This window comes from Onychomys torridus, chromosome 11 (assembly GCF_903995425.1).
Source record: "Onychomys torridus chromosome 11, mOncTor1.1, whole genome shotgun sequence".
Classification (NCBI taxonomy): domain Eukaryota; kingdom Metazoa; phylum Chordata; class Mammalia; order Rodentia; family Cricetidae; genus Onychomys; species Onychomys torridus.
The window spans coordinates 20730568-20744462 of record NC_050453.1 but is presented as its reverse complement, the minus strand read 5'-3'; the positions used below and the strand labels follow the sequence as shown (position 1 = coordinate 20744462).

General features: G+C 38.8%; 1 protein-coding gene across 1 annotated transcript in view; it reads left to right on the top strand.

The window, feature by feature from the left end:
* Positions 1-13895, top strand: part of Fmn2 (formin 2) — a 351969-nt gene that overhangs the window by 147669 nt on the left and 190405 nt on the right. Inside the window, exon 8 of the mRNA XM_036202265.1 lies at positions 8101-8162. Within this exon, the coding sequence (XP_036058158.1) occupies positions 8101-8162 (62 nt within the window). The remainder of the gene's footprint in view (positions 1-8100; positions 8163-13895) is intronic.

Below are 13895 nucleotides of genomic sequence, written 5' to 3'. Positions count from 1 at the left end.
TGGACTAAATCCCTGAACTACGAGAGAGCCACTACAATTAAATGTTTTACTTTAGAACAGTTACCATGGCCAATGGTATCTCTTCAAAGCAATAGAAACCCTACCTAAGACACTGTCTGAGCCATCTACCTAGTCCTCTTTTCATGTTTTCTATTAATTACAATACTATAGTAGGAGAAGTGGACAGAATTAGATTCATTTTTTCTCTTCTGAGCTATGGCAAAAACCGTAAATGATGGCACTAACCCAGTGCCATATTTATCATAAAACAAACAGATTGTCTGAGTGTGGATACACCTACATTCTTGTTGGTGCTTGCTGACCCAACATGTCCAGATGCTGGAGCATGTGTAGTGATGGGCATCTTGAAGAGGGCTGTGTAATTTCCATCTCTCAAGGGTGAAATGTTTAGATGAATGTAGTGGCAAGCTACCCTCTGGTAAACTGTATCTTCCTTAAGGCATTAGTACGGATTTTTGGCCTAGCTGAGCAAAACAAAGCCACATTTTTAAAAATGCTTGACTGCACCTTTGGGTGATTTTTCTTATCAAACACCTTTTGACATTTCTTTTCCTTTCTTCTTTTTGTTTATGAGCCCTCCAGGTGTGAATATTTTCAGTGGGGGATTAGCACACAGGTATTTCCTCATAAAGGAAACGTCGCATATAATTCTTGATTCTTTTTGTGATTGAGCTGCTTGGAAACATGCAGTCTTTCGAGGCATCTATGCTTCACTGAGTTTTTGTCTGAGTCAGGCATACTATTGCTGGGATGAAGTACCATGACCTAAAAGCCAGTTGGGGAGGAAAGGGTTTATTTGCCTTACACTTCCATATCACTGTTCCTCATGAAAGGAAGTCATGATGGGAATTTAAACAAGACTGGAACCTGGAGGCAGGAGCTGATGCAGAGGCCATGGAGGAGTGCTGCTTCCTAGCTTGCTCACCATGGCCTGCTCAGCCTGCTTTCTTATAGAACCCAGGACCACCATTCCAGGGGCAGCCCCACTCACAATGGGCTGGGCCCTCCCTCATCAATCGCTAAAGAAGAAAACGCCTTACAGTTGGCACTTATGGAGACATTTTCCTAATTGAGGTTTGTAGTACGCATCTTAAAAGTTCTTATTAATAAAATCAAGCCTGAGGCCAGTTATTGGGGTGACTGCTGAAGATCAGAGAAGGAGAACAAGCCACAGCTAACTCACTTTGCCAGTTCCTCAGGTGATCCTGTTTCCTCAGGCTGGAAGCCTCCGAGTCCTCATCTGAATGGGTCTCAGCTGAACTGCTGCTTGAAAGCCTGAATGCTTAACCAGCCAAATGCTTCTTGTTCCAGGTCTTCATGCCTTATATAATCTTTCTCTTTCTGCTCCCACTCCCTGGGATTAAAGGCGTGTGTCACCATGCCTAGCTATTTCCAATGTGGCCTTGAACTCACGGAGATCCACCTGGTTCTGCCTCCAGAGTGCTGGGATTAAAGGCATGTACCACCACCGCCCAACTTCTGTTATGGCTTACTCTTCCCATTTTCTAGCCACCATTTATGGCTCTGTATCTAGTGGCTGTCTGTTCTCTGACCCCAGATAAGTTTATTAGGGTGCACAATATTGTGGGGAACACAAGACCACCACAGAGGCTCCCTCCTTTCAGAAAACTCTAGCTTGTGTCAACTTGATAGAACACTGTCCAGCACAGTTTCATTTAACAATTCTAGACATTTCCAAGAAAACAGTTTTCTCTTTCTTCATTGAGACAGAGGATCTTCCCACAATAATGTCAGTCTGCTGCCCTTGGCTTTGTGATCTCTCTCTTTTCACTGCAGCTGTCTGTATGCTTGGCAGCAGGTATTCTTGCCCTTGCCAGTATTTAATTTTTGTTTCTGCAGATGTCTTTGCCTTTGTGAGCCTATGGGAGTCATAAGGTAAATGTATTATAAAATGGGGCACCTGTATCCTAAGGCTAGCTATGGTGACTTTTCTCTGAAGGATGGGTAATAGTGTGTAGATGAATCTTAAGTGTTCTTATTAATGAAACCAAACCCAAGGCCAGGTTATTGGGGTGAATGCTGGAAGATCAGAGAAGCAGAACAAGCCACGGCTATCTCACCTTGCTAGTTCCTCAGGTGATCCTGTTTCCTCAGGCTGGAAGCTTCTGAGTCCTCATCCCAATGGCTCTCAGATGAACTGTGCTGCTCCAAAGCCTGAACGCTTAACCAACCAAATGCTTAACTAACTACATGCTTTACTCTTTTAGTTCCTGGTCCTCACGCCTTATATACTTTTCTCTTTCTGCTCCCACTCCCTGGGATTAAAGGTTGGGTTTCTGGGATTAAAGGTGTGGGTCACCATGTTTAGCTGTTTCTAAAGTGGCTTTGAACTCAGAGATCTGGCTAGCTCTGCCTCCAGAGTGCTGGGATTAAAGGCTGCACCACCACCGCCCAACTTCTGTTATGGCTTGCTCTTCCCATTTTCTAGCCACCATTTTTGGCTTTGTTCTAGTGGCTGTCTGTTCTCTGACCCCAGATATGTTTATTTCGGGGAACATACAATATTTCAGGGAACACAATACCCACCACAATAGTGTTTCCATTTTACCTCTGAAATTTTTCTAAGCTAAGGAAATGTCAAAATGCAGGTCTCTGAAGCCTAGTTCCAATGGATACCTCTACAAATTTGGGGTATAAGGCTGCAGAAATATCATGGAAGAAGGAGCAGGAAAATTGTAAGACCCAGAGGATCTGGTAGTTTGCTGTGAGATAGTGTCTCCAAGTATTTTAAGAATCTCCACCCATAAAGCCTAACCAACATGACTGCCTAAACATGAGCTGAATAAGGACAACAGCAATAGATATCCCAAAGTGAATGCGGAGAGGCCATGAAGACTCTATACTATGTAAAGTACTACATACAACTTAATAGAAGTGCTGACAGAGAAATAGCCTTCTCCAAAGAAGAGCACATATAGTTATACAATACCCAATGATCAGCCCTGAAAACATACATACAAATAACATTATACAGACCAAGCACAATGTATGTATACACACATATATATGTTACACATATATACACATACATATGTTACATACATACATATATACATATATACATATATACATACATGTATTTATGTAGCAATAATTAATGAAACAAGGCCGTGCATTTGTAAGAGAGCCAGGAGAAGTATGCCTAAGGGTATAGAGGAAGGAAAGGGGAGGGGAAAGTGATGTAATTATATTATAATCTCAAAATATAAAAGAAATAATTAAAAAATGGCTACAGTATTTAGGGTACCCTAACAGCCAGTGATAGCTAAAGCAAGATCTGTGCTACTTTTATAGTCTCCACAGAGGGACATAGTGTGTTTGTAAGTGTGTGTTGTGTGCTCATGAACATGGAGGCCATATATCAACATTTGGTATCTTCCTCTATCCTCTCCAACGTACTCTTTAAGGCAAGATCTCTCACTGAACCTGGAGCTCACTGGCTAAGTAGCATCTTCCCGTCTTCAGCACTAGGGTAACTAGGTTCCATGGCCAGATTTTATGTGGGTGCTGGGGATCCAAACTCAGGTCTTCATGCACACATGGCAGGCAATTCACTGACTAAGCCATCTTCCAATGATTTATTTCTGTAAAATGGGTGTGTGTGTGTGGGGGGGGTGGCGGCTCTGAGGTGTACTGATGATTTTGTTTATGGAAAAGTTTAGAACTCAGAGGATCTGGAGATCCATATGGGCGTAGTAGTTAGGGAATATTCCAGAGGTTATGTTGCCTAGAGTCCAAGGTTTCTATTTGTTAGACATCCTGTTTGTCCATGAAAATGATTGCATCTTTTGCTACAGTGATTCCAGCTGCCATCAGAAATTGTTGGGAACAATGAAACCAGTGTAGATGTTGACTAAATGTTCTCGACCACCCACAACACTATTCTCAGGTAGCTGTAACTGTTGCCTGGATGACTCTAGCATCATCCGTAGTACACAAAGGAGTCCTTCAAACATAAAAGCATGGTATTATAAGTGGAATGTTTTACTCAAAGTTTTAGAAGATAAACATGAAGAAAATAGTTTAAAAAGAAAAAAAGATTAAGAAAATTAGACTCGCTTTAGGAAAGATAGCATACCACTACTGTCTCTTTTAGTACCTCATTATAATGTTCTTCCTCTTCCATACCATTCAGTTTGGCACCTTCTCTTTTAAAACTTAGTTTTGGAGTTTGCTGGGCTTAATCTTGAAGGAGCCCTCAGGAGGTAGCTGAGTAATCCTGAGAACAGGAGAAATTGTCTTTCCCCGGGACTGTTAGAACTTCCTAATAATACTAAATGGTTTGTCCTGAAAACACACATACAAGGAACCTTAAACATAGTAAACATGTTTTACTTATATATTAAGAAATTATATATGTATATATATATGCACACATGTATATATATAAATAATTAAGGAAAAGATGTCATAAATTTAAAAAAAGAGCACAGAGAGGTACATGGGAGAGTTTGGATGGAGAAAAAGGGGAAGGGGAAGTGATATAATTATATTAATCTCAAAAAACAATAAAAGGAATTTGAAAATTAATAAAAACTCAATTGAGGGCCAAAGAAGTAGCTCAGAGAGAAACCTGCTTGCCTTGCTAACGTAAGGATCTGAATTCAATGCCCAGAACACACATTAGACAAAAATCGTAGTGGCACGTGCTTATACGCCTAGCCATGGGGAGAAGATAGGTGTCTCTGAGGCTTCCTGGCCATCTAGCTCAGCCTACTTCTTGAGTTCAAAGTATTAGTAGTAGTAGTGTGAGATGCAGTCTCAAAAAATTAAGATAGATGGTACCTGAGAAACAACACCTAAAGAGATTCCCTTACCTTCCCACATAGCTGCATACTCATGCATATGTACCTGTACACCCCATGTGCCTTCCTTCACCAGTAAAACTGCACTGAGGTTCCACCTTACTCCCATCTATAAAGGCAATTATTAAAAAAAAAATCAATAAATAACAAATGCTAGTGAGGATGTGGACAACAGGGAACCTGTATATGCTGCTTTTGGGAATGTGCACTATGCTAGCCACTATGTAAATCCAGAGACTTTTCAAAAACCTAAAAGTGGATCTATCATGTGACCCAGCTACCATGTCTCAGAGATACTTGTATACCAATGTCTATTGCAGTACTTTTCACAATAGCCAAGTAATGGAACTCATGTAGGTGTCGAAAACCAAGGAATAGATTTTTTTAAAAATGTAAGTTTGTGGCCACAATAAAAAGAATGAAGTTGTGTAATTTCAGGAAAATGGATATGACTGGAAGCAGTCATATTTAGTAAATTATGTGACAAACATTGTATGTTTTCCTGTCATTTGTAGTTATTCAATTGTACATCGCTATATAAAGCCATACACACACACACACACACACACACACACACACACACACACACATATATATGTATATAAACTCTAGAGAAACAGGGGAGAACAAAGATGGGAGGGACAAGAAAAGGGGCAAAATAGAATGAGGGAAAATATATTCAACATACAATATATACCTGGATGTAAAATTTTAATGAAATTAACAATTACATTGAGATATATGCCCTGTGTCTCTAGTCTCTCCAGGACTTTTATCATAAAGGAATATTGGATTTTTTCCAAAGGCCTTTTATGCATCTCATGAGGTAGATGATCATATGGTTTCTGACTTTTATTCTATTCATGTGATGGATTATGTTTGTTGATTTATATATGACAAACCATTTCTTTATCTCTGGGATAAAACCTACCATCATGATGGAAAGCCTTTTGATGATTGAATTAATTTGCAAGTATTTCACTGCCAATATTTGTATCTATGTGATGATTGAATTTATTTTACACATATTTCACTGACAATTTTGCATATCAGAGATATTGGCCTATAACTTTCTTTGAGTTGTTGTGTGGTTTTGGTATTGGGGTATTATTACTATTGTAAAAAGAATTTGGAAAATTACTGCTTCTGTATCACTGGATGGTATAAGTCTATTTAAATTACTTGCCTCATTGGTTTAACTTTGGTAGGTCATATAGAGTTAGACATTCATTCATTCCTTTTAGATTTCCCAGGCTGGTATAATACAAAATTTTAGAATGTGATCTGATGCTCTGGATTTCCCGTGATTCTCTGAATTTCCTATGTCCTTGGTACTGTCTCCTCTTCCATCTCTATTTTGTTAGTTTGGATCACTTCTTCTTCTTGTTCATTTGGCAAAAGATTCACCAATCTTCATTTAAAAATTAATAATTACAGAAAATGATGGATATAGTAAAAGGACAAATGTGAGTTTTACTTGAATATGAATGACTTTATTATGTTCTGAGTGTGAAATCTTATACTTAAGTTAATATTAATACTTCCTTTGTATTTTTCCCACAAGTCTCTCACTATGTCATCAAAGAAATATAAAAATTTCTAGCGTGATTACTCACTAATGAAATACAAAATTACTTAGGCTAGATTCATTTAGATTTTCCTTAGACTAAACTATAAAACTAAAGGAGAAAATTTCATACATGAATTAGCTGTTTTTATTGCTTCATATATTTTGTTATATATTATCTCAACAAATAATATGAATTAATCTCTTAATTTTAGTAATTTGTGCTGTTTGGTGTAATTTCAAATAAGGGAATTTGGCTAAAAATCTTCCTCTTTGATTTATATAGGAACACTAATTTTTAAATTGAGGGGATTATTATTAGAGTGGAAATATCATATTCTACTTGGTGAAACATTTGTTGGTGAATTTGGGCTCTGGTCCCAGACCTGTTACATTACTTACCTTGGTTAGATTTCTCGTCCATCCTGTACTTCAATTTCCACTTTTCTTTCTTAATTCTTTCTTGGGACTTTTGCCAGTATCAACTAGTAAATGTGTACTTTAAGTTGTGAAGGGGAAAGACATAGTAAATTGCCTTAGTTATCAAAATAAATATATCAAAATTGTGATTATCCACACTGTGATTTTTCCCCTGGAAATCTTTAATCTCATGAGTGCTTCTGCAGTGGCTCCTTGGCAAAAGTCCCTTGTGACAATTTTCCCTCATTTCCAGTCTTAAAAGCCCATAGGAAACAGATTAGTTTTAATGAACTTATAATGAATCCACCCAATTCAAAATACAACATTCTGAATCCCCCACCCACCTACCAGATCATTCAAGGAGCACATTCCTGAGTAATGATGACCTATTTTGTCTGTGATCATCTTAATATAAACACCAAACAATACCTTCACCACCAGATGTTTTGGGTAAGCTGGCATGCATGAACAGTTATTGGCATTAAACTAGGACACAGTGATTCAAGGAATGAGCTGCCTACCTTTTAGTAGTACACAGAAAAAAAAAATCAAATGTATTTAGTTGAACAGTGAAAGACCTGTTTATACTTCTTCTAAAATTTGAGCAATCCTCATGGGATGTAGTATTTGTAATGTCTTACTTAGGGTTACTGTTGCTGTGATAAAACACCATACCCAAAGTAAGTTAGAGAGGAAAGGAAGTTATTTGACTTACAGTCCTATACCACTGGCTGTCACTGTAAGAAGTCAGGACAGGAGCTCAAGCAGGACTGGAACCTGGAGGCAGGAGCTGATGCAAAGGCCGTGGAGGGATGATGCTTACTGGCTTGCTTCCTATGGCTTACTCAACCTTCTTTCTTATAGATGGCAGGACCATCAGCCCAGGAATGGCCCCACCAACAATGGCTGGGTCCTCCTGCATCAATCACTAATTAAGAAAATTCTCCATAGGCTTTCCTATAGCCTGATCTTATGGATGCACTTTCTCAGCTGAGGATCCCTCCACCTCAAAAACTCTAGATTATGGCAAGTTGACCTAAAACTAGCCAGCACATAGAACAAGTGAAATATTTTAAAATTTGACACCTGAGCCATTGAAATTCATAGGACATGGTCTTTGGAGTGGCCAAGCATCCACACTGAAGTTCAAGTTCATGTGCACTCCAACTTCTGGTCATGAACACATTGCCTGACATGGCTAAACATCATTTCACAGCTGTCATATGGTAATTTACATTATTTTCTTTGCCTCCCCCTCCCCCACAGCTGTTGTGAACTTGGACAATTCCGTGGTTGACCTGGAGACCCTTCAAGCTCTCTATGAGAATGTGAGTAGTAGTTCTTTTGTGTGATCTGCTCAGTACATGTGTATGTTCACATGTGAACTGGCTGTTTTAATGTCATCTGAGGAAACTCAGTCTATGTGCAGTAGGGTTTTATGTGTTCATAATACTTTCTAGGAACATATTGGAGAAATGTATGATCTCAAGGTTTTCAGGGCTGACTTGAAAGATGATGCTTTTAAAGTTATTCATGTGTGGTTGATATATTGTGCACCCCAATAAACTTATCTGGGAGTCAGAGAACAGAACAGCCACTATATTAAACATAGGTTTAGGCAGTGGTAGCATATGCCTTTAACCCTAGCATTCAGGAGGCAGGGGTCCATCTGGATTTCTGTGGGTTCAAAGCCACAGTGCAAACAACCAGGCATGGTGACACATGCCTTTAATCCCAGGAAGTGAAAGCAGGAAGCAGAAAGATATATAAGGCATGAGAACCAGGAACTAGCCTGATTAAACTTTCAGGCTTTTGAGCAGCAGTTCAGCTGAGTTCCATTCAGATGAGGACTCAGAGACTTCCAGTTTGAGGAAACAAGATCAGCTGAGGAATTGGCAAGGTTAGCTGTGTGTGTGTGTGTGTGTGTGTGTGTGTGTGTGTGTGTGTGTGTGTGTGTGTGTTATAGTTTTATTCATTCATCTTTTAGACACAGTATGATGCCATTAATTTGAGCATTTTGAATAGTGATTCAGTGACCATGGGAGCACAGATAGATGCCTCCTAACCATTCTAGTGTAAAATCTTTTGAGCCAGTGTCTAGAAACAAGATTACTAGATAATGTGCTGACTTCACACAATAGATTTTGGGGAATATCTATGCAGTTTACCATTATGGCAGTCCTAATTCATGCCACCACACACAGTATTCAGTATTCACAGACTTTCTTCTTTTTACATATTGCTATTCTGGGAGAATTATGAATTCAGTTTATATTTCTCTGATGAATAGTAAGGCTGAACATATGCCTGTTGGATAATTCTATGTCCTGAGAACTATTTATTAAGATCCTTGGTCCCTTTTTCAATTGGCTATTTTGTTTTCTTCTATTTAGATGTTGAATTTCTTGTATATTTTGTAGGTTAAGTCTTCACCAATTGTACGCATTTCTTGGTAATGTGTATCCCTTGTTGGTTATTGTTAACAATAATCATGAGTAGTTTTGTGTGGGAACTTTCATACTTTCCTTTCCACAGCATCATTGAAGACTCCCTGTGTACTGCTTGAGACTTTTAGTTACACCATCGACTTTTGTGCTTGTGTGTGCCTGTGTGTACTTTATGCTGTTTATTAGTATCTTTTCCTTTATCTTAAAGAATTATTTTTGATAATTCCCATAGGGCCCAGGTTGAGCGTGGGTTTGTCAGGATTTTAGTTGGGTTCTTGTTTGCTTATTTGTTTTAATTTGTTGGTGGTGCTGTTTTGGTGTCTGAGATGAGGTGTCCCTGTGTAGTCCTGGCTGGCCTTGATGCCCCAGAGATCCACCCACCTCTGCCTTTCAAGTGAGTGCTAGGATTATAGGATTAAAGCAAAGTATCCCCATACCATAGTTTTATTTCTCCTTCACTTATGGAAGATGGCTTTTAGGGGTGAAATACTATTGGTTGGCATTTTTTTCACTTTGAATATTTTTTGTTGTTGTTTGTTTTATATCTGCTTATTCTCTGTCTCTCTGTCTCTCTGTCTCTCTGTCTCTCTCTGTCTCTCTCTGTCTCTCTCTGTCTGTCTGTCTCTCTCTCTCTGTCTCTCTCTCTGTCTCTCTGTCTCTGTCTCTGTCTCTGTCTCTCTCTCTCTCTCTCTCTCTCTCTCTCTCTCTCTCTCTCTCTCTGTATTTGTATACCACTACTTGTGTGTGGAGGCCAGAGCGCAACTTAATAGGATTAAGTCCTCTCCTTCTATCATTTGAGTTCTGCGGATCAAACTCATGTCATTATGCATGGCAGCAAGTGCATTTACCTGTTGAGCCATCTCACCACCCCTGACCACCCCTCTGTATGTTTCTAATCTCTTGATTTTCTTTGCCTTTGTGGGCTTCTCTTTGATTTGAATTCTCTGATCTTCCTCTACCTGGATATTGATTTCTTTGCCCAGATAAGCCATTCTTTCAATAAATATGCTTTATTACCCTTTGTACTTTTTCTGTTCTTGGTGGCATCCTTTAACTCGTGTGGGCTGTCTTCATTCTTTATCTCTTTCCCTTTTGTTCCTAATTGAAACCATTGCCTCAGAACTGATTGTACAGTGAGGACCCTGTTTTTGGAGCGGCCTATGGCAATCTTCATCTCTTGGGTTTTCTTCAAAAATATTTTTAGTTCTGTGTTAGAGATTTAGTTTTGTTGGTATGTTATTTATTTTTATATTCTTTTTTGTTTGTTTGTTTTGTTTTTTCAAGGCAGGGTTTCTCTGTGTAGCTTTGTGCCTTTCCTGGAACTCGCTTTGGAGACCAGGCTGGCTTCAAACTCACGGAGATCCGCCGTTCTCTGCCTCCTGAGTGCTGGGGTTAAAGTCATGCGCCACCACTGCCCGGCTATTTGTATGATCTTGTAGTTCATTGGACTTAATGGAAACTATTCTAAATATTTTTTGTCATTTCATAGATATCTTTTTCTTTGGGTCCATTGCTAAAACTTTGTTCATTGCTTTCAAAGGTGTCTTGTTTTTATGCTTTCTGGTTTTCACACATTTTCTGGCTTCACTGTGTAGCTTGTGATCGTAGACAGTCTACCTAGAAATGACCATGGGCAGGCTCAGCTTGACTGATTACTGTGGCCCTCCTCTTTGATCTGAGGTCTGGCCGCACAACTGCTTAGTATCCATAACACTGTGGCCACCTCCTGTTGAGTCAGGACATAGGGGATACACCCCAGCCACATGGTACCATTGTTTTAGTTTTTACTTAATAGTCCTGGACTTTAAAAGAATCTCTGTGTGTCATTAAGTGGTAGTCTTGTACCCTCACTGGCAGATATGAACATCTATGTACACATACAGTTCACATTACTTTCATTGTGATATAATCACAGTAAAATCTCAAACATATTTAACAGGTATATACTCTTATATTTGCCATCATTTCCCCATTTGAAAGCTCTTTCTTCACTCTTAGATTTCCCAGCATCTTTACCCTTCACCTAAGGAAATATTTTCTCGTTTTTTTGGACATAGATCCTTTCAATGGTGAATTTTCTTGATGTTCTTTTACCTTGGCATGTTTTTTATTTCATTTTCATATTTAAATGACATGTTTTTGCTGGATAGAGAATTATGAATTAAGAATTAATTTCAGCATAGTAGGAATTTACATCATTCTCTGGCCTCCATTGTTTCTGGTGTGTCTGCATTATGCCTGCCATCATTGCTGTTCTGAGAGCAAAGTGGTCTCTTCCTTCTTCTTGTTGATTTAGTTTCTACTTCATCTTGCTTTAATCAGATTCATTATGATATAGTTGGCGTTCATTTTTTGGATATATTCTCAATGGACTTGATGGACTTCCTGATTTTTTTAAAGATTTATTTATTTATTATGTATACAACATGTATGACTGCAGGCCAGAAGAGGACACCAGATCTCATTACAGATGGCTGTGAGCTACCATGTGGTTGCTGGGAATTGAACTCAGGACATCTGGAAGAACGATCAGTGCTCTTAACCTCTGGGCCATCTTTCCAGCCTGACTTCCTGATTTTGTAATTCTGCGTATTTCATGTTTAATAATTTTCATCCTTTAATGTTTAAACTCCAAATGTTATTTTCTACACTCTTTTCTTACTACTCTCCTTTGGGTTTCTAAGTTTCACATGCTACAGATGGTATTTTGTACAAGTTCCTGAGATCCAGTTAATCATTTGGCTTTCAGTATGACTGTATTGGATTATTCACTGACTGTTACATTCCTTATCTGTCTTCATCTGTTCAACCCATCCAATCACAGTTTTTCCTCTTTTCTCTCCTCTTGCCCCGCCCCCCCCCCCACAACCCTACCATCTACCTGCCTCCCCATCCCCTCCTCCTCCCTCTCCATTCAGAAAGGGGCAAGCCTCTCATGGGCTTGAACAAAGCATGGCACACCAAGTTGAAGTAGGACCAAGCTCCTTTTCTTGGGGGATAGGAAAAATTAAAGTTTTAAAAATCATATATTTTTCAAGTTTGATAACTTTTACTTCAAATTTAGTAAGTTATGGTTAAGCCAAAAAGATTGACACATAGACACTTTTAACATTTAACCCAATGGTCAATCAAGAAATTTCTAATGCTTCATAGTAAGACTCTTGTCTTCATAATAGGGAAAGAAAAAAAATGTTAGGAGCTGGAACATATAAAAATGTTTACATTTTTGAGACATCGCCAAAGAGAAATTCGTAGACAATATAGAGACAGTTCAAAGAGAAATAAACGTGTCTGTCTAATAAACATTTGAAAAAGCTTGTATTCTGAATAGTCAACATGCAAAATAAAGTAAGACATCAATGAGATAAGTTTTCTTAAATCTCCAATCAAAAAGTATGATGGTTTTTCAAAACTAAGAAAAACAACTGTGAAGTCAAAAGAAAGTACGTGTTATATATATTATGGTCTAACCCCCGTGAAAACAACTTGGCACAATCTAATAGCACTGAGGATGCACTGAACATGCAATCCAGGAATTCTACCCTTCATGCTGCAGTCTCAGCAGACTGCCAACTACCAAACACAGTTATAGGTTAGGCACATGGATCCACTCATATGTGTCTGCTATCTGAACACAACTCCAAGACAAATTGACCTAGACCAGAAGAATTAGGGGAATTTTAAAATAAAGTTTCGAGCTATTAAACTTTAGGACAATTTGTTTCACATGAGAAAAGCTACCCCCCTCCCTTCATGCTTCCCTTTGCTGTATGTGAATCTGAATATAAATACACTGAACATAAAACCAAGATCACATTATCATTATGCAACTAATGTGGAATAATATTTTCCATATGAAGCAATGTGTTTGCTCTTGTTATTATTTTTTTTTTCTATGACTTGAGAAAACCAGAAAAACAAGTGGAAAGAGGAAAATATTTTCCTTGCCATTCCTGGAAAGTAGCTGAGGCTTTTGTGTAGTATAGCTGTGCTTCCCCCACTCACATGATCTCTGGGGACCTGATATTTCATGGTCACACAGAGAATTTGCTTTGCCATATTCACTTGAGAAGGGCTGGTTATGGGAGCTGACATGGCTGAGGTGCTGGTGGTTGTAATGTCTTTACTTCTTCATGGTTTTGACGTCTGCCACTCTGTCTCCTTCTGTAGCAGTCCCCTTGAATTGAACAATTTTAAAGGGGAGTTCTCACTAGTGAATTCCTGCAGCTTTTATCTGACAATATCTTAACTTCTTTTTCACTTTGGGGGGCATATTTTTGCTGTGTATAAGATTCTTGACTGATTATTTAGTGTTCCTTAGCTTTTAAATGGAACAGCTCACCACTTTCTAACTTCACAGTTATACCACGTGAAATGTGCTGATAACCGTACCCTGTCTTCTTGTGTATTGCGTGTTGCTCCTTTTTCCTAGTGGAGAGATTCTCTGTGCCAGAGTTTGATTACAATGTATCTTGATGTGGGTCTCTTTTGTTTCAAGTTATCATGATACCCAATCACAGGAAAGGTTGGGGAATCTTGATGATCAACTTGCTTGGACTTAGGATCACCATGGCAACAACTTCTGGGTGTGTATTCAGGGGAGTTTCTCTGTGG